A 26,712-nucleotide genomic window follows, 5' to 3' on the forward strand; every position below is an offset into this window, starting at 1 on the left:
TTTCAACGATCTGAACCGTCTATTTTGTTAGTCTCAATTCATAGATCATCCTTGCAAAAATTCAATTCAATCCGAAACCATTTGCCTATTTAATTATCAATATCAAATTTCATATTTTCTTATATAACAAAGTATTCGTTCATTTCCTTGAACCCAATTAGATGTCTTAAACATTTCCAATTTAGCTAATATTTTGCAAGGATGATCTATGAATCGAGACTAACAAAATAGACGGTTCGGATCGTTAAAATTAGATGTGAAGTGGGCCCCACACCTAATCCCCATTTTTTTCAAAAAATGGAGATCCCTCCCCTTAAACTCTCTGTACATATCATTATATTGATCACAACAAAAATAAATGAAAACTGCATCTCACTGCAGCCAAACATGTTGCATATACAGATCAATCATCAATCCAATTGATTGGTACAAAAATTTTGTTTTCTAAACTTGCCACTGCAAGCACAATACTGCTCCACAACAGATATATTCTTTCAAATAAAGAGCCATGTATAGTTTTGATCAACCACCAAAACTCACCAATCAAAACTGATTGTGTTGGTTAAAGGCACCGAATCCCATTTCACTTTCTTTTCCAGTAAAAATTAAACACCAGCCAAACATTAGGCTGGAATATCAAGTCCATATATGGATTCATAAAAAAATATGCAGTGTTTTGCATCTCCCAATCAAGACATGCCTTTCCTGATCATAAAACCACTTCATCTTCCATTTTAAATAAATGGAATATAATCATACTAATACACTAATAAAACAAAGCATATCAATTTGATTCTGTTAGAAAAATCATTTCATAACAACGTGGTTAATAAAACATATTTAATAGCCGCAATGGTTAGCGAGATTGGACTACAAGTCCTCATCATAAAAATCAAACAATCATATAAATGCATCAAATTCAAATGAATTTTCTTCCTTATAAAGGAACTAATCCCACGGACTAGTACTAGTCTGCACTATGAACTATTATACCATATGGCGCATATTTATGTTCAGTTTTATCACATTCATATGTGTCTCTCAATCATTCTTTGATAGGAACCACTTACTTCTTGCCATAATAACTGTCAAGTTTTAAAAATCATACAATGCAAAAGGCACAAATCAAGTAAACACTAATGCTTACGTTTTCCCTCTGCTTTTCCGGTATACTGCATAAACATCTTACAAACTCATCATCACATTTTCTAATTATTGCATAGAGATAAATTTATGTCTTTAGATTGTTGGAGCAATAATAGAAAATATGGAAATAATACAAGAATTCCAATAATAATAATCAAAAAGAAAATCACAACATCAATTGTATACAAGATTAATATAAACAATTAGAGAAAAAGTAAGAAAGACTAACAGACTTGGAGATTGAGGCTTGCATAAATACAATGTCCGAAAGACAGAATTTCGCCCCTACTCTTGTGCTTGTAGTTGGGTAGGCATCCGTCTCCCAAGATTCAACAATCTATAATCCGAAGTCAAGGCACTTCAATCTTCGGACTCTGGCGAACTTCATATATTCCATACTCTTAAGACACAACTCGGAGTTTGACTAACAAAGAATAAAAGACATTGGAAAAAACTCTTTTCTTCAATTCATTATACATGTGGGATGTTTGAGTTTATATAGAACTCAAACTACCCCTTTTGAAACATTGTGACTATTGCCTAAAGTTCCAAAAAACAGATGCAACTCATGAATTTGAATTCAACTATAACATTTGACTCTTATTTTTCATTCATACAGAAATTAAATATTATAAATAATTTCCAACACTCAGTATCATCATATTTACGACAAAGCCACTTCCAACAATCCAAGAAATCACCCCCTCCACCATTACCGAATCCAATTGGATTAGAGATCCAAACCAAAAAATGCGAGCAAATGGACAATGGAAAAATAAATGTACCTGGGTTTCCAGAGCTTCCTCAATGTGGACACATCGTCTCCAAACGAACACCACAGCATTGCAAATTAGTATTCACTGCAAGAATATTTTTGCATCCCTTCCATATAAAATGCCACAGCTTTGGAAGGACCTTCAAGTGCCAAATTGCCGACCACATCGGATCCTTATTTTGTTCCCCACTCGATTGCCCCACACCTTTACGACCAAGGTCCCCGTTTCGATTCATCTCTTGAGCAACCATGTATCCCGATTTAACCACATACACTCCATTCTTTGTGTAATGCCAAATAATTCTATCAAAATGATATGGGCTTCCTCGTCGTTAAAACACCATTAAATAATATCCTTTTTCCATATACCCCCAGGCACTACTAAATCCCCAACCCTTCCTGGCATCTTTGCATGCCTCAAAATGGGAAGAAATGTATGTGGAGTAGGCAACCATGGGTCCTTTGCAATCCGAATATTCCTCCCGTCCTCAACCCTCCACCGAATTCCAGCTTTCAATATTTTTCTCCCCTGCAAAATCCATTTCCATCCCCAAGAAGTGCCTCGTCCCATTGGTGCATCCAGAAAAGACGATGAAGGAAATTATTTAGCATGAAGAACCTTAACTAGGAGAGAGTCCGGGTTACAAATAATGTGCCACCCAACCTTCACAAGCATAGCTAAGTTAAAAGAAATTATTTCCTTGAAACTAAGCCCTCCTATTAATTTTCCGTTTGCAACTTTACTCCAAGCCACCCAATGGACACCCTTCTTTGTTTTTTGGTCTCTCCACCAAACTCTTGCAATCACTTGTTTGATTTCTTTTGCCAATTGAACTGGTAGCTGGAAACATGACATTGTATAGTTAGGTAAAGATGAAGCCACACTTTTAATTAGTACCTCCTTCCTAGCAACCGACAGAAACTGTTCCGCTCATCCATTAATTCTTTCATCCAATTTATTACGTACATCTTCAAACACTTTCCTTTTCGACACCCCAAAATCTGCTTGAATACCCAAGTATTTTCCAAAACCCTCCTGATGTTTGATACCCAAAATCTCTGATAAATGGACTTTCAAATACTACAGACACCCAGAGCTAAAATGGGCTGAGCTCTTCTCCAAATTAATAAATTGCCCCGAACCATCCGCATAGTGTTAGAGTAAACTATTGACACACACCGCCTCTATCTTCGTAGCTTGGCAAAAAAGCACAGAATCATTAGCAAAAAAACATAGGAAATGGGCCTAGCAAGGTGATTAACCTTGATTTCCCGAATCCGTTCAACCCACTCCTCATTATGAATAAGAGATGAGAATCCCTTGGCACAAATTAGGAACAAAAAAGGCAATAACGGGTCCCCTTGGCGAAGTCCTGTACATAGAGTGACATATCCCATAGCATCACCATTGACTACCACACTATATGAAATTGTTTGCACACACTCCATCACCCATTGGTAGAATATATCATCAAATCCCAATTTATTCAACATAGCATTAAGAAAAGACCATTCAACTTGGTCATAGGTTTTTGCCATATCCAATTTTAGCGCCATAAAATTTATACCTTCATCTCCATGAAAAAATCCCCATATTTTACTAAAACAACATCCTTGGCATCTCTCCAAAACAAACATATACCGTCTGTAATTCCCCTAGGCTCAATAGCATGCATACAAGCCATTCCAAGCCTTTGTTTCAAATAATGGTACCTCTTACTATGATTCTTCGTTTCCCGTAAAGCCACAACCTCGGGGGAGTGGAGTCGATTTTGCTCTAGAAGATCGTCAACTGTCAGGTCTCCCCCGATACCCCAACAGTTCCAACATATGATTTTCATTGTGATCACGAAGACCTCTCATATGTAGCCTTCGCTTGGTCAACTTCTGACTTTTGTATTTTGTACACACGGTTCAACGCCTCATCAACCACTTCCAGATCATTGTCATCATCTCGGCTTCTTTTCACACCCCCTTTCGTAGTTACCTCAATTATTGGAAGAAGGTCGAAAAGGTCAGAGTCTTGGGGATTACAAACCATCCCCCATCCGTTCATCTATCACGCCCATCTCATGGATTCCATCATGGGACCCAGCTTGCTTAACCACAATAAGAATATTCAAATCAATCTCATGACAAGGTTATTTCACCTCAGTACCCTCACCTATATCCATCTCCACTTTCGGATGGTTCTCCAAAACTATAATCTTTGCCTCAGGCACAATCGAACCTCCTGGACCAATGAAGCCTGCATCAAAAGCTCTATCTCGTTCCAACCTTTGATGTTCCTTTTTTTTTAGCCACCCTTGCACGACGGTCACTCTAGTATGCATCTCCGGAATTACATTGTCATACCAATTAGAGGATGAGGCATGACCACTACGAACCCTTGGTCCCCTTTGCATGTCACCAAACCTCTGTCCCTACGAAGTAACTCGCCCACCAAGCCAATTCCCTCTCAAATCATACTCCGCATCAAGTCTTTTAAAAACGTACAAAGCCTCTGTGTCCATCTCTGAAGCCTTCTCACCAATTATTTTAGACTTGCAACACCTAGTGACATGCCCCACCTTACCACAAATTAAAAGTAGTTAGGCAACCCTTCAAGACAAAAATCAATTAATATCTCCCCATCATCTGAGAACTCCACAATCGCTCCACGCATAAGTGGTTCTCAAGCATCAAAAGAAACCTTGATACGTAAAAATCTACCAATGCAGTCACGACCGTCATCTTTGTCCACCTTGATCACTTTGCCAATTAAACCCCGTATTGCAGAAGCTATCGCCTCCATCATATTAAGTGGAGGAACATTGTGCAGTTGAACCCACATTGTGACCAAGTGAAGGGGCTCAGCCCACCGACCATGGCGAGCGTCATCGACTACCTAAACAAAATCATCACGAAAAAGCCATGGTTTTTCCACCTCCAACACTATACACATATCCCAATAACCAATAAAACGAGCCATGAAGCAGGCCCCACCTACTGCCTTAATTGAAACATCCTCAATGCCTCTCCATAGACTAGTGAATTGATCAATGAACCCATTCTCATTGACAACTTTGCTCGAAAAAACCTCTGCCACAACACTGTAATGAAAGCCCAACAAAGCACCTTCGACAGCCTTCTTTTCAATTTTGATCCCACCCTTCTCCTTCTCTGACAATGATAAATTGGTCCCAAACTTTTGTGCAAAGGACTCCATATGTTGTTTTCCATTCCTCGCCATTACAGAAACCCTAGTTACCAAACCAACCTAACGAACACACCTAGGTTTACAGCCCAACCCCACCGTTGTTCACATTTAGAGGAATTTAGGCAGTCCACCAGGAACAGGAGTAGTCGTAAAATCCAATCCCAAGCAACACCGTCACTTGAACTGAAACCTTAACCCTAGAGCCTTACCGCACATGCGATACCCTCCTTACAAAGACTCCTTACTTTTTTTTTGTGACATTGTCTTTCCTTTAACCTACCCAAAAGTAAAATAGTAGCAATGTAAAATATTGAAACCCAACCTTTTAGTACTACGATTTAATGGTATTCTTCTTCACTTGTAAGTGAGAGGTCTTAGGTTCGATTTTTACCAAAGATGAATTTGAACCATATTATTGCTAGCTTATTGTGAGGCTAAGCCCACCCCCTCCACTTTAGTGTAGATAACATCCTTTGTTAAAAAAAAATAATAATATTGAAACCCAATGACATACAAAAATATAGGTAAATGATATTTAGAACAATTCTCATCCTATTTGACTAGAAATTATAGAATTTTAATATGCATTTTTCCATCTCATTAATCTAGCCACAAAACGCATAGAACATGCAATTTCTTCCATTTAAATCAAACATATAAGAAGAAAATGTAATTTTTGAGACACAATAAGTAATACAATTTGCACGCATCACTTGCTTAACGAAGCCAACGAATAAGCCATTGATATTACAGTCTGCAACCTGCAATACCGACAACTCACTGTTGTCTCAATAAACAAGTAATAAATTCTCTAGGATGAAAAATTACCATTTTGCCCCTCACGTGTTTGTAAAGTCACGCAGTGGCGAGAGGAGTGGTGGTCGTCCAACACGAGTTTAGTGTTGGATCTCGGTCTAAAGATGGTGATTGATTTTAGTTACACGTTTAATCACATTAAGGCATGTTTTCTTATTGGTCGTTGGACCCTACAACTTCAATTTCATGCATATCAAATAAAACAAGAAAAGAGTACTTCAAAGTAAAGAAGAGATTATGCTCTATTACAACATTTGATCAAATCAAATTGCTTTAAAGTGAAGAAGAGTTTATGCTATTCTACAACATTTGATCATATCAAATTACAACCAAAATCTAATCTACACATTCCCATGGTTCAAACAAATTTGAGAGACCGCCTTTCACATAGTTCAATTATTGTAGGCTTAGGTTCATAATCACCATTTCTTTAATTAATTAACACTTTAACTAATTAAACTTGAATGCAACATTGTCATTTGGTTTTTGTATCCATAAAATTGATTTAGATGGAGCTAAATGAAATGAAAATCCAATTCTCATTTAAAGATACAAAACTATTTTGTTCTCAACTAATTTGGGCCAAAATGCAATAACCTCAACTTTTGGGCTATATTGCAAAACACAAACTTTTGAGGTCACTTTGTAAAAACACAAAAGTCCACTTCTTCATGTAATTACAACTAGAACCCAAAAATTTCAATAAATGCAAAAACTTCATTAAAAGAGCAAAACAATTTATCCTTTAGTGATTTTGGGCCTTTATGTAAAAACATAAATTTTTGGGTCAAAGTGCAAATACATAAAAGTATCAAAACTTTATGTAATTGCATAAAAGCCCCAAAAGTACCCCCATTATAGGTGTGGCTGGTCATGGTGAGTAGTGATGGTGTGTGTGAGTTGATTTGTGTGTTTGAAAAGTGATTAAAAGTTGTAAGTGATTGGTATGGTGTGAATAGTAAAAAATGCATGGGTGTTGTTTGAAAAATCATACCATCCATCACTAACAAAAACAAATAAACAACAAAACACCCTTTTTGAATCAAAACAACAAACTTTTTGTTCTTGGTATGAACAACAAGAACAAAGCAAGAAGATTAAAGAACATCCATGAAAACCCATAAGAGCTCCATGAATGTTTTCACTCAATAAAACTCAGATTTACACTACTCAAAAGAGGGTTAACATCCTAGGGTACTTAAGGGTTCCAAAAGTCACTTTAAAACACTTTTAACAAGACAAACATGAACCAAAAAATCTACCCTTGGATTTGACCAAATTTCCCCATAAAAGTGGCACCAAATTTTAGCTCCAAAATTCATGCTCATATGAACTACATCTACAACATTTGAGATTGCAAATTTTCTAACAAAATTTACATTCAAAGAAGCAAGAATAAAGCTTGTAACAATTACAACATTCAAATCAAAGACTATGAACTACAAACCCCAAAAGGATTACTAGACCTAGGCTCTGATACCACTTGAAGGAAAAATTTGTGAAAACAAGTTCATTTGAGCAACATCTATGCATGCTATTAACAATTAAAGATGGAATCATACTTGTATGCACTCTGTTTGTACCATACTTGACCAATCCCGAAACTACTGAGCACCAGTCAACGTTATACCGTCAAAGACCCATAAGAGTTTCCCTCCAACCAGGAGGCCAATCACAGCGCAACACGTGTTGACATCAGAAGCCAATCATAGTGCGACACGTGTCAACATCAGAAGCCAATCACAACACGATACGTGTCAATGTCAAAATGAAACTAGAAACTCTCTTCTATAAATAGAGATCATTCTCTCACAATATTGCCTAAGGTCATTTGTATTAAATCATTCACTAGTACTCACTAAAGGAGAGCTTGAACCTATGTACTTGTGTAAACCCTTCACAATTAATGAGAACTCCTCTACTCCGTGGACGTAGCCAACCTGGGTGAACCACGTACATCTTGTGTTTTGCTTCCCTGTCCCTATCCATTTACTTACTTATCCACACTAGTGACCGGAACAATCTAGCAAGGTCACAAACTTAGCACTTTCTGTTGTACCAAAGTCCTCGCTGATTTTGTGCATCAACACACTCAAAAAAAAAACTTTATCCATGAAATTCAAGGTCTAGTAGTTGTGCTGAATCATGATTCAACTCAAATCTTAAAGAAAAGAGTTGAGAAACTTTTATACCTTTGAAGAACCTCTTTGCATAAGCAAAGGCTAATCACCCAAAAGAGAGGTTCTTCATTCCTTCCTTCTTAACTCCATGGATTTCTTGGAGGAGGATGGTTGAATGGATTCTCCAAGTTCCCAAGAAAGGGAACCTCTAAGTTTCCACACCAAGGAGGGACTTAAAGAAGAAATGAGTAACCTTGGAGGAGGATTGATACTCGTAAATCCCAACCTCCTAGAGAGAAAAAGGAGAGTTTTTGTTCTCTCCAATTTCCTCAAGAGAGAACCCTAATGAATTTTGGCTATAAAGTCCCTTATATAGTCACTTCACTTAAGTGACATAAAGAACCAAAAAACCTTTCGTTCTTGATATGTCCGGCCTTCTAAAGGCTTTGGGTTGTTTGGGCCCTTTTAAGTCATTAAGTTAATGGGCTTGGTGGTTCTAGGCCCAATGGGCCTTGAGTTCCACTAATTACTCAAAAGCTAAAACGAACTTATTCGTTTGATTAATTAACATATTAATTAATCCTAGCCATAAATAATTAAACCATTTAATTATCTTTACTCATCTCCGTTGTTTCTTCAATCTCTACCTTACACGGTGTATGATCCATTATGTTCCTTTTAGTGAGGCAGTGGGCGATTAGAACTCTACAAATCGATTGTGAATTGAAACTTACTTTCAATGCTCCCTTTAGTGATTATGCACCTTTAGGGCTTCCACAAACCATGAGTGACACCTAGCAGTATGTCATGGCTATCCAAGCTAATCATAAGAGGTAGAGAACCTATTCAGTTTGGGATTACAATGCAATATGGTCTTTCTCTAATACAATACTCTTGATCACATTGTTTGGTTTGATAGTTTATTCATGTCTACTATCCAATGTGATTCTTTTACTTATATATTACCTTGAACGTGATTTGGAACGACTTCCTAAATCTCATTCATACTCTGGTTAGAGATTCTTAATCATATCATAGAGAATTCTCCCTTAAACGGTATTAAGGTTAGAGATCCCTTGTTGTGCATTCACTTGCCTCTATAGCTAAGTGGCTTAACCCCAACTATGTCGTGAACACCTTCTGACGGAGTGACTTTGACATAGTCAAAGATCAAAGACCTAACCACAAGACAACTATGATGCCTCAGGTCAAATGACTACTTTGCATTATCCCAACCATGAGTTCTCATGTGACATAAGTATGAGAACTCCTTGTTAATCACGTTCAGTGGATTCATTTTCTATTGAGCACTTACATGATTGTCATGGTGTTAGTCACACCAATGACTCAAGACCAATCACTCTCTCTAAGAGAAGACATAGCACGTACTAATCTTAAATAACTATCAATGCCCAATTGGCAATCCTATGATCAGGAATATTTAGGATATGTATATGAAAAAGAATGGTTTCATGAATCTAACTTCTTTAAATCACATTCTCCCAATTACATATTCCTTGGACTATTTAAGCATATAACGTTTATATGAGACGACTTTAAACAATAATTTTTGCCATTTATATTAAACTAGATTAGTTTAACATGTGAAATGTCCGTAAAGTATCATCATATGATTGTCTTTAGGGCACATTTCCAACAATTTTTTTACCAGAATGAGCTAGACAATGAAGATGGGTGGAGCTTATCAGTGACTACAATTATACAATCGACTACATGTTCCTTGGAATGAAAAGCCAATGAAGGAAATTATGGATGAAGCACATATTTCGACTTATGGTTCTACCAAGAAGTATTATACAATCATGCCTTTCTATTAGTGGTTGGGTATGAAGAGGGATGTTGCTGAATATGTGAAAAAGTGTTTAATTTGCCAGCAAGTGAAAGCAGAAAAATAGAAACTGGTTGGATTATCTTAACATTATCCTATTCCAATTTGGAAGTGGGAAGAAATTACTATGGATTTCCTTTACAATATACCAAGAACAAGAGCTAGCCATGATGGTATATGGGTAATAGTGGATCGTCTCACGAAATATGCACACTTTATTCGGGTACGTGAGGATTACTCAATTACAAAATTGGCTCAATTGTTCATTGACCAGATTGTTCCAATGCATGGAGTACCAGTCACTATTATATTGGATCGAGATGCCTGATTCACTGCTAAGTTTTGGAAGGCTTTTTAGCAAGCCATGGGCACTCAACTACTTATAGTACCACTTTCCATCCTCAAACTGATGTGCAATTTGAGAAGACTATTCAGACGCTTGAGGATATGTTGAGAGCAAATGTCATGCAATTCAACGAGAGTTGAGATTGCCATCTACTGTTAATGGAATTTACCTACTATAATAGTTTCCATAAAAGTCTTGGTATGTCACCTTTTGAGTCATTGTATGGTAAAGCATGTCGGACCCCGTTATATTGGAATGAGGTAGGCGAAAGAACCATTTTGGGTCCAGAACTGGTGGATGAAGTCACTAACAGATACAAGTAATGAAAGGGTATGGTGCGATTTGGGAAGCGGGAAAAGCTCAGTTCTCGACATATTGGTTCCTGGTATATCACTGATAGTGTAGGAAATGTAGCTTATTGTTTGGGCTTACCTCCAGAGTTGCCATGTGTTCATAAGTATTTCAAGTATCGACGCTTTGAGGGTATCTACCAGACAAATCTCATGTATTAGAATCGACACAAGTGGACCTACGAAAAGATCTGACATATGAAGAAGAACCAGTAACTATACTAGATAGGAGAGAGAAAACACTTCAAAACAAGGTGATACTTATGATGAAAGTTCTTTGGAGAAACCATAAGATCAAAGAAGCTACTTGGGAAACTAAAGAAAGTATAAGAGCGCAATATCCCTATATTTTCTACTAGTTATTTTAGAAATTTCGCTGATGAAATTTTCTTAAGGGGGTAGACTGCTACAACCTAGACCTTAAAATATTGTATTTTATTCTTGAACCATTTGAAATGACCAAATTACCCCTAGTTGGGTGTCTTTCTAGCCTCGACTTGAATTTCAATTTCTCATATTTAAAAAAAAAAAAAATTGTAATCACAATTGTGTAAGCAAAGACGGAATTAGAATATGACTTACGAGAGTTAAGTTACGAAACTATATTGAAAGAGGGCATTTTAATAATTTTCACTTGGGAAATTATTAAGTGGGTTAAACCCCAACCGTTCCTCCTCCTTTCTCATTTCGGAAAACATTCACTGACTCTGTAACTCTCGGCTCTCTCTCTCTCCGCACTCTCTCTGTCACCGAGAGGAAACCCTCACCACCACCCACGATATCGTCCAAATCCCGTCCCCAGACCACCAAAATCAGACTCTCTGTGGTCCAAGGATCATGGGGGTACCCTTGCATGTGGACCTCGGTCAATGTTAGTGGGTGAACATGTGCTCCGAGGCTCTCCAGTGAGTTTCACGGCGAAAACCTATGGAAACGCCGTCGATTGAGCTCGGGGATCCCTCCATTTTAACCAAGTATCATTCTCTTCCATTGCATGTGAGTTTTGTGTTGGAGTGAGAGGTTTTAACCTCTGTGGTACCTGTGTTCTTCGTTTCAAGTTCCTGGCAAGAGGAAACGGACGAATTCCAGCGAGATCGAGGCGCAATCTACCTCGAATCCCTCTGCATTTGATCTGGGTAAGTTCCTTGTGTTTATATTTGTGCTGTGGGGTGAAATGAGTTGAGATTTGAGGTTTTAACCCCATCATGTCGTGTTCTTCACATTTCCAGAAATCGACGAGGAGGTCCGACGAGTTTCTGCTGAGTCCGACATGGATTCAACATCCTTTGGTCCAAATCTGAGTTTAGGTAACTCCCTAGACTTAGCTTTGTGATTCTGGTTGGACTGAGAATATAAAACACGTTGAAATCGAGCTAATCCGACGGCGGCAGACCGTTAACTTTAATGGCGACTGTGGAGGATACGTTAACTTTAACGGCATCTACAAACGAGAAAGGTGTATTCCGTTAAACCTTTAGACATTTTTCGACGACCTACGTGGCACCAGCGACGGCGAATGGGACGTTTACTTGCCTAACTGCAACGGCCAGTAGAAACACAACAACAAGAAAAATGGAGAAATGCCGAACGAGAAGAGCCAGTTATCTCATTGTGAATAGTTTCGGAATGAGTTAACTCAATGAACACAGAAAGTAAAAACAGATATGTACAAGGGAAAGGGAAGTGATTAGAGGTTCTACACTTCACTCATCACCCATAGCCTTTAACACACACAAGCACAAGGTCAGACGGAGTAGCATCACTTACAATTTTACAAATTTGAGTTAACATACTACCATAAATAGAGAAACATACTTATATAAAAACATACCTTTGTGCTGGGATTTAGTAGAAGATGAGTAATAGGTGGGCTATTGGCTAACGGTGGGAAGGATGGTGAGATTTTCTTGTTTGAATTGGTTTGACGAAGGTTTTCAAAACATTTATCTGGTTTTTTTTATGAAAATGGACAGAAAATATATCTGGGTTTAGTGTGGTGGTGGTGAGGCGGGTGGAGGTCATGGGGATGCTGGCGAAGGGCAATTTGCAGTTGTAGAGGAGATGGGTGAGGTTGGGGTGCCCGGAGACGGGCAAGAACGATGTCGTCGGGTAGAATGGGGAAGAAGGGTGATTTTATTTTAAATTGTAAGGGGTGGGTCCCACAATTTTTATAAAAATATTTAAATGATTTTATTTTTTATTTTTAATTAATTTTTTAATCCAGTTTGGCTAGGGAGTGGAACCCATTTCATGTCACGTCAATTTTAACATGAGGTATGAAATTGTGGTTCAACTCATAGTTAAGGTAATTTTGTGTAATTTATTCTAAAAATATAATTCAAATTTTCAAGACGGCGAAGAAATGCGTGAATCTCATTCAAGACACCCTAGAACCTAGTTTTCTTTCAACTGGATAGTGGAGGATGGGTTGAAACATTCAACCTAGTGTGAACTTGTCTCCATAAGATAATGGTGAAGAAAATAATCCAAGAGATCATTAGTCCCACAAACATGCCTTCTGCTGGGGGTAGAGAGAGAGGGACCCGGCTTCTCTGCTCTTCTAGTTCCTATACACTATAATCCCTTCCTATTTTGTGCAGTCATGGTTAAGCTACGTCAACATTTTATATTGATTTTTTTATAGAGATAATAAGACAAAAAGCAATAATGATATAAAATGTTGACGTGGCTTAATTGTGACCGCACAAATAGGAGGGGATGATAGTGTATGAAAACTGGAGGGCAGAGAGCCAGGTCCGAGAGAGAGGTGGTGGGTGTGGTTATGGCAGCAGAGGGAAGGTAGGAAACCACAAATTCACAGCCAAGAGATTCACACACTCATGGATAAAACACTTGACGTGATTGCAACGCCATCCTTGGTCACGCTTTTGGCAAACGTCAACGAAAATCATTTAATGGCACTACAGCAATGCCATTCAATCACAACCAAGGAACAAAATGCCGATAATAACGGCGATATCGTCGATATTATCGGTTTTTTGCCGGATCGATATTTTAATAGGTATCCAAAGGGTTTTCGTCAAAATATCGTGATATTATCGATAATATCGATAATATCACGGTATTTCTGAAATTATCGCGATATTTTTGGAACTGGCTACTCGGAGAAGAACGCCGGAAATGGGTGTGCCTATTCCCGAGCCGATTTCGTCCCAAAAACCTTGCAAAAACACGATTAAGATCAAGATCTAAGCTACAGAGCCATTGAAAACACAACCACAATTCATATGCATGAATCAATCGAAGAGGTAAGAAGGTGAGGGACCGGAAGTTGACCTGACCACCGACGGCGATGGTGACGACAGTGATGGCGACGACGGCGACGACGAATGCGCTACCTTTGCCATAGTCCCCTAGAGCAATACAAGCTCTCTGGATTTTGTTCACCAACGAGATCAGGTTCTCCATTCTTGGCTTAGGAAGTTGGTGGCGGTAGCAACGACTACGGCGTCAGAATCAGATCGCCTGGATCTGAGGCGTGCTCGAAACTTTGACGTTCAAAGACCTAGATCTGCGGTGGAGACGATGACGAGAGGCGAGGGGCGAGGTCTCTGTGCGTGTGTGTGGGAGACGATGACGATGACGAGGGGCGATGTCTCTGTGCGTGTGTGTGGGAGAAGGGAGAAGAGAGATCGAGAGATCTGTGTGTGTGTGTGTGGGAGAATGGAGAAGGGAGAGAAGAGAGAAGGAACGTGAGAGAAAGAGAGACCTCAGTCTCTGTCGGAGAGAAGAGAGAAGGATCGAGAGAGAGAGAGACCTCAGTCTCTGTTTGCGTGTGATCTGTGTGTGCGTGTGTGTTGGCGTGTGAGAGTCTGTGTGTGTGTGGGTGGGTGGCGTGTAAGAAAAAAAAGCATCTAAATAATTCAACTTTTACAGCTTTTACATGTACAATTTTTTATAGTCTGTGACTGTGTGTTTAAACTTCTTTCATTAATTACTACATATTTTCTACACTCATAATGTTTGCCAGCTCGCTATATAATCAACTTAAATCAGTTAAATCTATCATGCAATGCATTTCCTTCCAATTTTTTGTGATAAACTAATAGATAATTGACTAAATAAACATCCTGCAAAGTTTCAATAAAAATTTCCAAGTTTTTCTTACAATTTCCTTGGTTTCCATATTATTTTTATCAATATCGATAATATCCCGATATTTCCATCGATATTTCCGTGTTTTTGGACTACCGATATTTCCGATATTACCGATATTTAATACCTTGATCACAACTATACGATGTTTAAGAAACATCGTGGGTCTAAATTTTCAGCCCAAATTTCTTCTCTTGGCGCCTCTTTATTTTCATTTCCATGATCATATAAAGATAGTATGATGTCCCTTTTTCAAGTGGCTGTACGACATTTACTATTTGTAAAATAAAAACAAAGAAAGAATTTTGCTTGAGCTTATGGTGAACCTTCTTGTTGTACAATGTTCTAGATAGGTTCTTTTTTAAAATAAAATAATAATAATAATAAAATAATAAAAATTATTACTAAGCGGAGTGAGAGAGTTCTAAACTATTATAATAATCTAGCAGAGGGGGAATTTTGATCTCATAACGCATGAGTAGAAACTCAACACCCTATCCACTAGGTTCTTGTTAATTTGCTATTTCTCTAATTATAAGGATGATCTTCAAATGAAGATTAAGAGATAAAACGGTTCCAATTATGAAATTTGTACATGAAGATACGTTATTTGCAAGTTGAGGAATTAGCTCATCCCCAATGGGGGCATGCAAGTATTATCCTTTATTATTATTATTATTATTATTATTATTGAGGGGGTGGGGGAGGATTCAAAACTACTACATTACTTAGAGGAGGAGGAATTTTGAACTCAAAACGAATGACTAGAAACTCAACACTGTATCTACTAAAATATTCGGTATTGAAAGTCATTATTCTCGTGAAAAAAGAGTTGTGTTACAAAAATAAAAATAAAAAACATGAAAAAGGCGTACAGGGTGGAGAAAAGGTCTGATATCCCAATTTTTTTTTTAACATAGAAATGAAATTACAACGAGTAACTTCGAGAAACATGTCAAATTTTAACCGATACAACATTAAATTAAGAAGGAAAATTACTAAACCTAATACATGAATGATCATATAAATGACGAGAGGAAGCTAATGTAATATCACCGTTTTATACACTGATGATTGTGTGTGTGTGTGTGTGTATTCCAGTGATGTATAACAAACACAACCAAGGATTAAGATCTAGTTTGCTAAAAAATCAAGTTCTCAGAGAGAGAGAGAGAGAGAGAGAGAGAGAGGAACAACTTTATTGACAAGTAGATTGCTTGTCAATGAAATCCTTCACCTCCTTAATAAAAAAAGATGACTCTTTGAGCTCAGGAAACGCGTAAAATCCATGAAATGAATTCGGGTACTCGATCAAGTAAGCTTGTATCCTGTTCTTCATCAACCCCTGGTAGTATATCTTTTGCCAGTCCTTTAACGGATCAAAACCTCCCACGAAAACTATCGTCGCCGGAAACTTCACCCCCAAGACACAGCGTGATTCTGGTCCGAACACGTTCGCCACCGCGTGGTCCCTATCCGACCCCTCCGGCAAAAACGCCTTCCAATACCAGTCAGTCTGCTCCAAAGTAATCGCCAAGCCCTTTTTTGCAAGCCTTGTTTCCGATTCGGTCCTTTCTTTCCCGCCAAAAAATGGCTGTATCGCTATTAGTCCCATCACCCTCATCTGGCAAAACTCATGGTTACTCGCCTTGATTGCCACGTGGTGGGCCAGGTTGCCGCCAGCGCTGTCTCCGGCGAGGAAACACCTGGTGATGTCAACCTTGTTAAGATCAAGGCCTTCAATTCTTGTTGTGTCAATGAATTTGAGGACGTCGAAGCCGTCTTCGTATTGGGAGGGATACCGATGCTCCGGCGCATGGCGGTAGTTGACTGAGGTGACTACTGCGGGGAGTTCGGTGGCGAGGCGTTTGCAGAGGTCGTTGTAGGGTTGTGAGTTGGCACAAAAGAACACGAATCCACCACCGTGGAAGTAGATAACGAGTGGTAGTTTGGCGGCAACGTCGGTGGTGGTAGGGATGTAGAGGCGGAACCAGAGGTTGCGAGAGGGGTCCACCATTACGTCGGAGGTTTTGACAGGGTCGTTGGGTTTGTTTGAATGCGAAGCTTTAAAGTCGAAGAGGCTGATAAGACGGCGGTTGACAGTGCCGTTGGAGCGGCGAGTGGCGTCGATGACTATGGTGAGGATGGAGAGTAAGAGACGGACCTTGCATGTAAGGTTGGGCGATGTGGGCGGGTTTTGGGCCATCTTGCTCTTTCCGTCGGTGTTTGCATGCATGTTTTCCCGTTGGTTCTAAGCTTTATTTATTTACGGATAACACCGAGCAGATTAAATTTATAGACCAAATTTACAAACTAAATAATGTATCACTGATAAGAAATAATCACGTTAATTAAAACTTAACTAATAATACAATCATCAACTTTCATATAATTTAATTACAAAATTTAGAGCATCTCCAAATGAGATGTCAAATTAAAAACATCTAATTTCAATTTGATGGTTGACTTGACAATTTGACATATTGTCAATATTTTCCTTATATTCGATATGCCAAATTTATTGTTTCGTTTATGTTTTTTTTTAAACAAAAATAGGGTAGTTGTTGGTTTAAAAATAATAAAATAGTATTTAAATATGTTAGCATTTAAGGTATAAAACAGGTAGAATGCCTTTGGAAATAGAAAAAAATCATATTTGAAGGCAGATTCAAATTTAACATCTATTTATCTATGTCAGCTTAACCTTCTTTTTCATGTCAACTTTGACATCTCGGTTGGAGTAAATGGTACATCATTTGTTACTGTAATATGTTTATGTGACAGTTTTAACATCTCCTTTGAAGATGGCTTATATATTTAGTCTTCCTAGTTATATCCTTAATAAAAAATTGAGAATTAATTAGTAAATTATAATATTTTAGTTTTATCCTTATTCAAAAAATTTGAGAATTAATTAGTAAATTATAGTTGAACAGAACAATGATAGCTGTAGTAGAAACAAACGTGGCGGTTGTCTTGTTATATTAGCTGTTTTTGGCCGATGTAATCAAAGGTCTCTTGCGATGAAAACCTCACTTGTACCGTATTCAACCATTCATGACGTTGTGAATAATGTAATTTTCTGCATCTCTTCATATCGGTCAAAATGCAAGAAAAAAAAACACTGATTTTTGGACCAAAAAATAAAATAAAAATAAAAAACTACTTTTAGTTTTCTTAATACTATAATTTGGTGATATTATTTTGCATACTATTAAGTGAGAAAACTTAAGTTCGAATCTCATAATCGGCAAGCTCGCTCCTACCCTATTAATGTCAAATATATCATTAATAAAAATAAAAAAAAAATAAAAAAAACTGTTATTTTTAGAGCACCTTCAACCAAGGTTCTAAAAAACGCTAGGCGCTAGTCGGGCGGCGAACTGGCCCCTAGCGGCTAGGTGGGTTCTAGGCGGGCGCCTAGGCGGACTAGGCGGATTTAGGTAAATTTTTTATATATCTTATAAATAAATGTATACTGATACTTATAAAAAATTAAACTTATGTGAAATCTCTGAATAAGATAGTAAAAGAATAATAAAATGCGTATCTAACAAGTTCAAAAAATCCATAGCACTTGATGCTATGAACTGGTAACCTGACAATCAATGTTTTTTTAATGAGAAAAAATATTAATTTTTTGTCAGGCTATTAATTTTTTTTGTAGATGGCAGCTAGTCTGCCCTTTGTCCAGGAAGAGATGAGTGCTCCATCGCTATCTACAAAAAATCCATAACACTTGATGACACAAAAATTAATAGCCTGACAGCCTTTTTTTCTTTAAGAAAAGTCAAGGCTAGTTGTCCACACTTGAATGGACAAAAAAATAATAAAAAAAAAAGTTTAAAAAATCACGTGGGTGGGTGTGGAAAGAAGAGAGAGAAACTAATTCTCAAGTTCGAACATAGAAAAAATTGAAATTCCCAGACCGCTTAAGCCACCCAGTCACCTGCCTAGGCCGCCCAAGGGTCGCTCAAGCTGCCTCAGTACTCGCCTAATCGTTGTCCCGATTTTTCTTCCGATTTTGCGTTAATCCTGATGGTTGGCCACTGCCCAACGCCTAGGCGGCCGCCTAGACCGATTTTTAGAACACTGGTCACTAATAGAAAATGAACACGTTAATCAATAATCATATTATTTAATTTACAAATTTGATCCCTCTTGCATTAAAAATAAATAGATCAAAACATCTGTCCAAAGAACCTTGCTTCATTTTTTTTTTTTTTTGGAAACTAAGAACCTTGCTTCATGTAACCCAAGAGCTGGGCACAAAGTGGCCCTCTGGTCAGCCATGGCTGCTTGCGAGCACCATCATGTGCCACCCACTAGTGTCGATTGCTGAGCTCCAGCATTAAACGTATGGGCATTGTCATTCTTTATTTTTTAAGATGTTGGAGCCATTATTTTAGGTGGTTGTGGTATTTAATGTGGGATTTAAATAAGGAAAGCGAGTGCATATAACCTATGCCTATCCTATGTCCTACCAATATTCAATCCTAACACCGAATCCAAACCTTTAGTTTTCACTTGTTTTAGAAACTAAAAACGTATTAGGTAACTACTTTCAAATTTTAAAATATTAAAAGTAAAAATTAAATTAGTTTGTAATAATACAGTTAATATTTAGTAAACTAATTTCAAAATCAATATTTGATCATGTCAATTATTAAACAGCGTGAACTAGATAGATGAACATGAAAATTTTGTCGCGTCAAAGAGGGCTTCGTTGCTTAGAATTTTAGGCGACGAATATCTGTCCGAACAAGTTGGTCGCGCAAAAGTCGTATCTCAAAGCTTTTTTATTTTTTTTTTATTTTTTTAACAAACAATATTATTTATACTAAAAGGAGGAGGATAGGCTTAGCCTCACAATGGGCTAACACTAATGTAGTTTAAATTCGCCTCTGGCGAGAAGCAAACATAAGACATCTCACTTACAAGTGAAGAGGAATATCACTAGACCATAGTACTAAATGGCTCAAAGTTTTACACTATGAAAAATAGACATTTGTCAGGCGAACTCGATTGACACAACGAAACAAAGTTGTCATGTAAAGGAGCGTTGATCGACTTTACCCAACGAATTTATCTTGCACAACAGCATAGTTTCGTCGCATTTCTGTTTAATACTCAATAAGATTTAGCCTGACGAAACATTTGTCGACCAACCTTTTTTTTTTTTTTTTTTTTTAAATGTGCAATATATGTTTCCTTGATGAAACTGTTTGTCTGGCAAAGCCTTTAAATTTTTATTTTAATATTCATAATTAAATCAATATTTAATTTGACACATCCCAACCTGAAATGTCCACTTGGACTTCAAATCGAGTTATATTGGTCAACACTTAGAAGGTGACGAAACCATAAAGTGTAGTGATTGGAAAATGTGTATTCATTTAAAGTAAAATTAATGAAAATGACTTGAAAACTTTGAGTTTTAACGATAAGGACAAAATAAAGGGTAAAATGAATAGTACCATGATTGACTTTTTAGTGTAAAAATGTGGTTTTTCGTTAAAGTGAACAGTACCGATAATTTTTCTAAATATAAGAGTGTGCTGGTGAGCGGGAATGAACTCATTTTACATGTAATGTCACAGCATAAGTAAAGTATAGTAAAGGTAATAGAGGAATTATACCATCAGTAGTATTTTCATTACAACAGTTTGCCAGAAATCCTCGTCGACGCGATAGCTCAGCCACTAAAACCTGGAGGGATTAAAAACAAGGGTGAGTGGGCCTAAAAATAACGTTTTATAAAAACCTTTTTGAAAACATTATAACCCCTTGCCGTAAAACAAGTATAGTTTATAAAATATACATACTACGTATAGTGTGAAAATACTTACCGTAGCCTGTAATATCTCAAGAATTCAATATGGCTCAATATTTCGTAAGTAAACACATGACTTTGCAATCAACATAATCTCGCATAAGTAAACATATGGAAACTTATCATATATATATATATATATATGTATATATCAAATAAAAGACCCACTCATAGATACTTACGAAGTCATAGTCGTTCGGACAGGAGAAGCTGGAGTCTCCAATAGTAATCGCACCTAAGCATAATATTGGGACCCATTAGTAAAACTCCACTAAGACAATTACATTTGGGAAAATGGAGTGCGGATTTGGAATCAGCGCGTCGAAATACGCTAAGGAAGGTCCCCAACAAATTTTGTAAAAAGTCAGCAATCAACCCTAAAAAGTCACCTAAAACGCCGAGTCAATCAATTCCGTTAAAGACTTTGGAATTTCATTAAATTGATGTCAAAAAACGGACTCATGACGTTAAAATTAGCCTAGGAGGGTTTTCGAGAAAATTTCGAAAAAGTCACACAAGGAATATTCCAAATATTCTTGAATATTCCAGAATATATTTGGAATTAGGCTGGGCCAAAGCCGGACCAGGTTGGAGGGTCATGGATTGGGTCGGTTCTAGGTTTAAGTTTTGGGCCTCTTTTTTTCCTTTTCTTTTTTTTTTTCTTCTCTTCTTCTTTTCCGACTGGTTGCCACTGCAACCGCCGAGATAGTCCTAGCTATGACTACCTAAAACCTTCATAAACCTAGCCTTCCAATATATCAAATCGAAGCTCAGAGGACAAGGAATCGGAATATACCTTTGGTTTCCTCGGCCATGGCCGGAGTTGGTTGGAAAACAACTCAAAAGCCGTCAGATCTTTGCCGAAAAACTGGGTTTAATATTCTCAAGTTATTTCTGCGTCCAAACAACATTAAAACGTCTCAAAAACATCACAATCTTAGTCCTAGGCATGATCTACAAAGATTTAGCAGGTTTTCTAACCTTACCTTCGTCGTGAACAACGAGAACTTGCCGGGTTCAATTTTTTGCACAATGATGGTACTGTGCAAAAAGGAAGTGATGGTAGGGTTGAAGGATTTATTTTGTAAAACATGTTCATTTGAGCAACATCATATAGCATGCAATTAACAATTAAAGGCGGAATCATGCTTGCATGTACTCAAAAACAAAACATTACCATGAAATTCAAAGCCTAGTAGATTGGTGAACCAATTAATCAACTCAAAACAAAGTGAGTTGAAATTAATACCTTTGTAGATTCCTCTTTGCATAAGCAAAGGCTAATCACCCAAAGAGATAGGGCCTTCATTCCTTGCTTCTTAGATCCATGGATTTGGATGGAAGAATAGGTTCTCTAAGTTCCCAAAATTGAGAACCTCTAAGTCTCTTCACCAAGGTTAGATTGTAGAAGAAATGAGTGACCTTGGAGTAGTAGGATTGCTAGATGTACCCTCCAAGGTGTTGGCCTCTTTAGAGAGAAAATGGAGAGACAATTCTCACCAATTTTCCCCCAAAATAAACCCTTAATCACTTAATGAATATTTGGCTATAAAGTCATTTATATAGTCACTTCTTTAAGTGACCTAAACAACCAAAACCCTAATTCATACACATATGGCCGGCCATTTAAAGGGATTTGGGCTTTTGGGCTTTAATGAATCTTTATTCATTAAATTGTCATACAACTTAAGTTAATGGGCTTGACGTTCGAAGCCCATTGGGCCTTAAGGTCCAAAACTATCCCGAAGTCTTTAACGAACTTATTCGTTTGATTAATTAACATATTAATTAATCCTTGCCATAAATAAATGATTAAACCATTTAATCATTCTTACTCATTTCCGTTTAATCTCCAATCTCTACCTTTTACGGTGTGCGATCCATTAGGTTCCTTTTAGCGAGGTAGTGGGCGATTAAAACCATTTTACATCGATTGTGAATTGAAACTATTTTCAATTCTCCCTTTAGTGATTACACACGTTTAGGGCTTCCACAAACCATGAGTGACACCTAGCAGCATATCATGGTTACCCAAGCTAATCAGAAGAGGTTAGAGAACCTATTCAGTTCGGGATTACAAATGCAATACGGTCCTTCTCTAATCTAATACTCTTGACCACATTGTTTGGTATGATAGTTTATTTATTCATGTCTACTATCCAATGTGATTCGTGTGCTTATATGATTTCCTTGAATGTGATTTGGAACGCATTCCCTAATCTCATTCATACTCTGGCCAGAGATTCCAAATCATATCATAGAGTATTCTCCCTCAACTGTTTGAAGGTTAGAGATCCCTTGTTGCGCATTCACTTGTCTCCATAGCTAAGTGGCTTAACCCCAACGATGCCGTGGACACCCCGAGGGGGTGACTTTGACATAATCAAAGATCAAGGACTTAACCACAAGACAACTGTGATGCCTCAGGTCAAAGGACTACTTTGCATTATCCCAACCATGAGTTCTTATGTGACATGGAATATGAGAACTCTTCGTTGATCACGTTCAGTGTACTCATTCTCTATTGAGCACCTACGTACTTGTCTTGATGTCACACACACCAATGACTCGAGACTAATCACTCTCCCTGAGAGAAGACATAGTACGTACCGATCTTTACGGACTGTCAATGCCCAATTGACAATCCTATGATCAGGAACATTTAGGATGTGTCTACGAAAGAATGGTCTCATGAATCTAACTTCATTAGATTACATTCTCCCAATCACATATTCCTTGGACTTTATCGTTTAAGCATATAACATTTATATGAGACCGCTCAAACAATAATGTATGCCCTTTATATGTAAAACTAGATTAGTTTAACATGTGAAATGTCCGTAAAGTATCATCACATGATTGGCTTTAGGGCACATTTCCAACAATCTCCCACTTGCACTAGAGCCAATCAGCTTGGTCATCTTGATGATACCTCTTCTGTAGTCATTTCATAAATGGCTGAATAGTAGGCCTAGGCAGTGGATATCTATATGTGTTATCCACAGAAGCAACCTTGAGAATAACGACGTCACCATTATACATGATTCTCAATCATGTGGTTCAGTCTCTCATTTGTGTTCGGATCTTGATGAGACCTTGATTCCCAAGCTTGAGCTATCGCCCCATTAGTGTCATACACTTTCTGGTTGGAATCGAATAGAGAGTTCATAAATGAACTTTCCCATCCAAACAACATTGTTGTAAACTTCTATATGGCAATATATCTTGCATTCATAATGGAACACACTAAAGTCATTACTTTAATGTTTCCATCCAAATATCTCTTTAGTCATAATAAAGAGATATTTGTTTATCTCTTCATTCATAATGAAGAAACATCCAATGATGGATTAGATTCATAATCTAATACATTTACGCTTCCATTACGTTACTCTAATTCTTCCTCATTCTTTGAGGAATCTATCCTTTAGTATTTCTTAAATACTTAAGGACTCACTTGATAGTTGCCACGGTTCTGATCCTGGGCTTGCACTGATATCGTCTTGTACCGTTCTAGGTACAACTCATATCAATGTTTTTCATACAATATGAAATACATAAATCACCTTTCTGCTTATGCATAAAGGATTCAATTTACGCATTATTTCTATGGGAGTCAAAGGGTACGTTCTCTTTGAGAAGGGCAACTTGCTAGTCTCACTAGAATCGTCCTTCTTATTGAAGTTTATCATCATATGAGAAACTTCCTAGCATCCATTGTCTATTATTAGGGATTGATATAATCCAATTATATCATTATAGATTTCCATCCCATGTATATAGACTATATCTCCCATATACATTCTATCTTCATATAATGTATTAAAGTCATAACTTTAACGAAGAAGTATTCTTTTCATTTCCAAAATTAATATATCATATATACTTAAATTTTAGGAACATGATTAACTCCCACTAATCTTTTGTAAAACTCGTAAACAAAAGATTTATTTACATCTTGATGAGAAATCAAACGATTTGATCCTTTTTCCTCATAAAATGCAAATAGCTCCCACTAACTTGCTAAGATCCATGATGGATGGATCTCTACAACTTACATGTCTTGTGATTTATAGTTTTGGACATATATTATCAAGACTATCTTAATAATGGTTTCGGAAACCCATATTATGTCAAAACATTGAATCACCATTTTAGTTGTAGCTAGCAATCTTCGAATTAATTGAAACCAAGCCTATCTCAAAGATGGTTTCTTCAAAGTCAACCATTCTCTTTGATTGTAGTTACCTTAAGCTACCAATTAGCTATGAAGGTTTCATTATTTCGAGTCAAATGGTACTTTACCATTTCCTTGAGTATATATCGTATATGCACTCAATGTAGTCATAAGGATTTTCATTCTTATCGACTACCTTGGAGCTTGTGGTATAGGAACTAGGTTGTTATATTTGTTGATTACTATCTTGTCTCTCAAAGAACCCATTCTTTGAGTTCTATCTCTCGTTCATTTGCTTTTAGGCAAATCACATTGTAGAATTACAATGAACTACCCAACAAAACAACATTTGTTAGTTGGTTTATAGAAGCGATATCCAAAAGTTATTTTAAGGATATCCTACAAGATTGTTATCAAACAAATATTGCTTATTAGCACACAACCCCAAATCTTTAACATGCTTAAGATTTGTCTTTCTTTTCCAACTACATCTTATGGAGTCATGAAAATATTGGAAGATCTTCTCATTGACAATCATATTGTTTTAGAAGTATATATCCTATATATGGGTAATAGATAACATTTAACGAACTAAATCTTATTCAAGTTCGTTCTTCTCCTAATGGAGAAATACATTATCTTATGATGCTATTTTCCTTGATATCTTTCAAGGAAACTTATCTAAAGTGTTACCTTTCCTTGGATCAAATCTAAGGAGGTAAATACTTTAGATGTCTTACTCATCAACTTACATTACTTGAATTCTTTGAAACATTTTACAAAGTATTCGGACTTGTGTTTATTCAAAATAAACTATAGTCCAACCGAGAGTGATCTTCGGTGAATGTTATTCAACATGAGTAATATTATGTTTGTGGACAAGTGCCACTAACATCTAAGTGAATTAACCTCAACAACTTTGTGATTCTTTCTTCTTTCCAAAAGAATAAAGATTCGAACATTTCGCCTCCATACAATTTTAACAAGAAGGTATTGGATCCGGATCTAACGATCCAAAGCGTCCATCTATGACCAACTCGTAATTTATATTTTTAGAGGTATCACAACTTTAGTTGGGATTAGTCACTACCTTGCAACCTTTTGGGTTTTAAGCATCATTATTTTCTAAACAGTTAACACTACCATATTATCTCTACTATAGAGACAATCAATTAGATTACTATAATCCAATTTCTTTGGTAGTTCATATGAGGAAGTAAGTACTATCTGCTTTCGCAGAGATCTATATCTTATTCACGTTCCGTATGTGAAGCACCTTTTCTTCTCTCATATATCTTCTACTTCTTATTAGTCACACTTTTACAACGATTTGTAAAACATAATTACTAATACGGAATCATGCATTCAAGTAGAAGAACCAACTGTTTTGAACTTTTCAAGAACATTTTTCAACACCTTCGAAAGGTGTGTTCTTGACACTTGCAAGACATTTCTTGCAAATACCCCTTCCAATGTCCATCCTTTCATAAAGAAAGTTTGTTCCCTTGGAGTTATTTATCTTCTTTATTTGACTTTCACCTTTGACTACATTAGTCATGGTCCCTAAACTCCCACTATCTCTCTTGAAACCTTTTTCAATTGTGTTATACACATCAAACAATTTTGGAGAGCATGTGGTTTATTGTTCACTACATAGTTTACAATAAACTTAGTGAACGATTAGGATAGGGAAACAAAGGTGAAGTCCTTGCCTAGTTTCCGTCTCGTTAAGTGGTTTATCACTTCAACATTCAATGATTCAAAATCATCTTAAGTCCATGTTAATGGACTATTTTTGTCAACCAACCTTTATGTTCTAAACATAATTACAAACTTTCAAGAGTTGTACAAGGCAACTCTCATTTCTTCATACAACAATTTGTAAGTGAAGAATCATGGCACATAAAGTGTCCATGCCCTTGTGCTTACTTCTCAAGTTCTTTGTTCAATTAACAAAGAAATAAGCACTAAGTGTTTGTATTGAC

At 37.0% G+C, this 26,712-nt stretch overlaps 1 protein-coding gene and 2 long non-coding RNA genes across 3 annotated transcripts; 1 reads left to right on the forward strand and 2 right to left on the reverse strand.

Moving 5' to 3' along the window:
• Window positions 1–1,183: 1,183 nt before the first annotated feature.
• LOC126590869 (uncharacterized) lies at window positions 1,184–2,918 on the reverse strand. The gene is made up of 2 exons (XR_007612179.1): window positions 1,932–2,918; window positions 1,184–1,483 (listed from the first exon to the last, which is right to left on the reverse strand). It is a non-coding gene; the product is annotated as an uncharacterized LOC126590869 (long non-coding RNA).
• An 8,268-nt stretch (window positions 2,919–11,186) lies between these two features.
• Window positions 11,187–12,455, forward strand: LOC126590878 (uncharacterized). The gene is made up of 2 exons (XR_007612183.1): window positions 11,187–11,737; window positions 11,831–12,455. It is a non-coding gene; the product is annotated as an uncharacterized LOC126590878 (long non-coding RNA).
• Window positions 12,456–15,596: 3,141 nt separating this feature from the next.
• On the reverse strand, window positions 15,597–16,986 carry LOC126588478 (probable carboxylesterase 18). The gene has a single exon (XM_050253571.1). It carries the CDS (start codon window positions 16,951–16,953, stop codon window positions 15,916–15,918), a length of 1,038 nt encoding a protein of 345 aa, XP_050109528.1. The 5' UTR covers window positions 16,954–16,986; the 3' UTR covers window positions 15,597–15,915.
• Between the last annotated feature and the right edge of the window lie 9,726 nt (window positions 16,987–26,712).

The sequence above is a fragment of the Malus sylvestris genome, chromosome 11 (genome assembly GCF_916048215.2).
Source record: "Malus sylvestris chromosome 11, drMalSylv7.2, whole genome shotgun sequence".
Taxonomy (NCBI): Eukaryota; Viridiplantae; Streptophyta; class Magnoliopsida; order Rosales; family Rosaceae; genus Malus; species Malus sylvestris.

Excerpts from the sequence above, each read along its gene's own strand:
- LOC126588478 (XM_050253571.1), bottom strand. The coding sequence starts at position 16,953 with ATGCATGCAAACACCGACGGAAAGAGCAAGATGGCCCAAAACCCGCCC.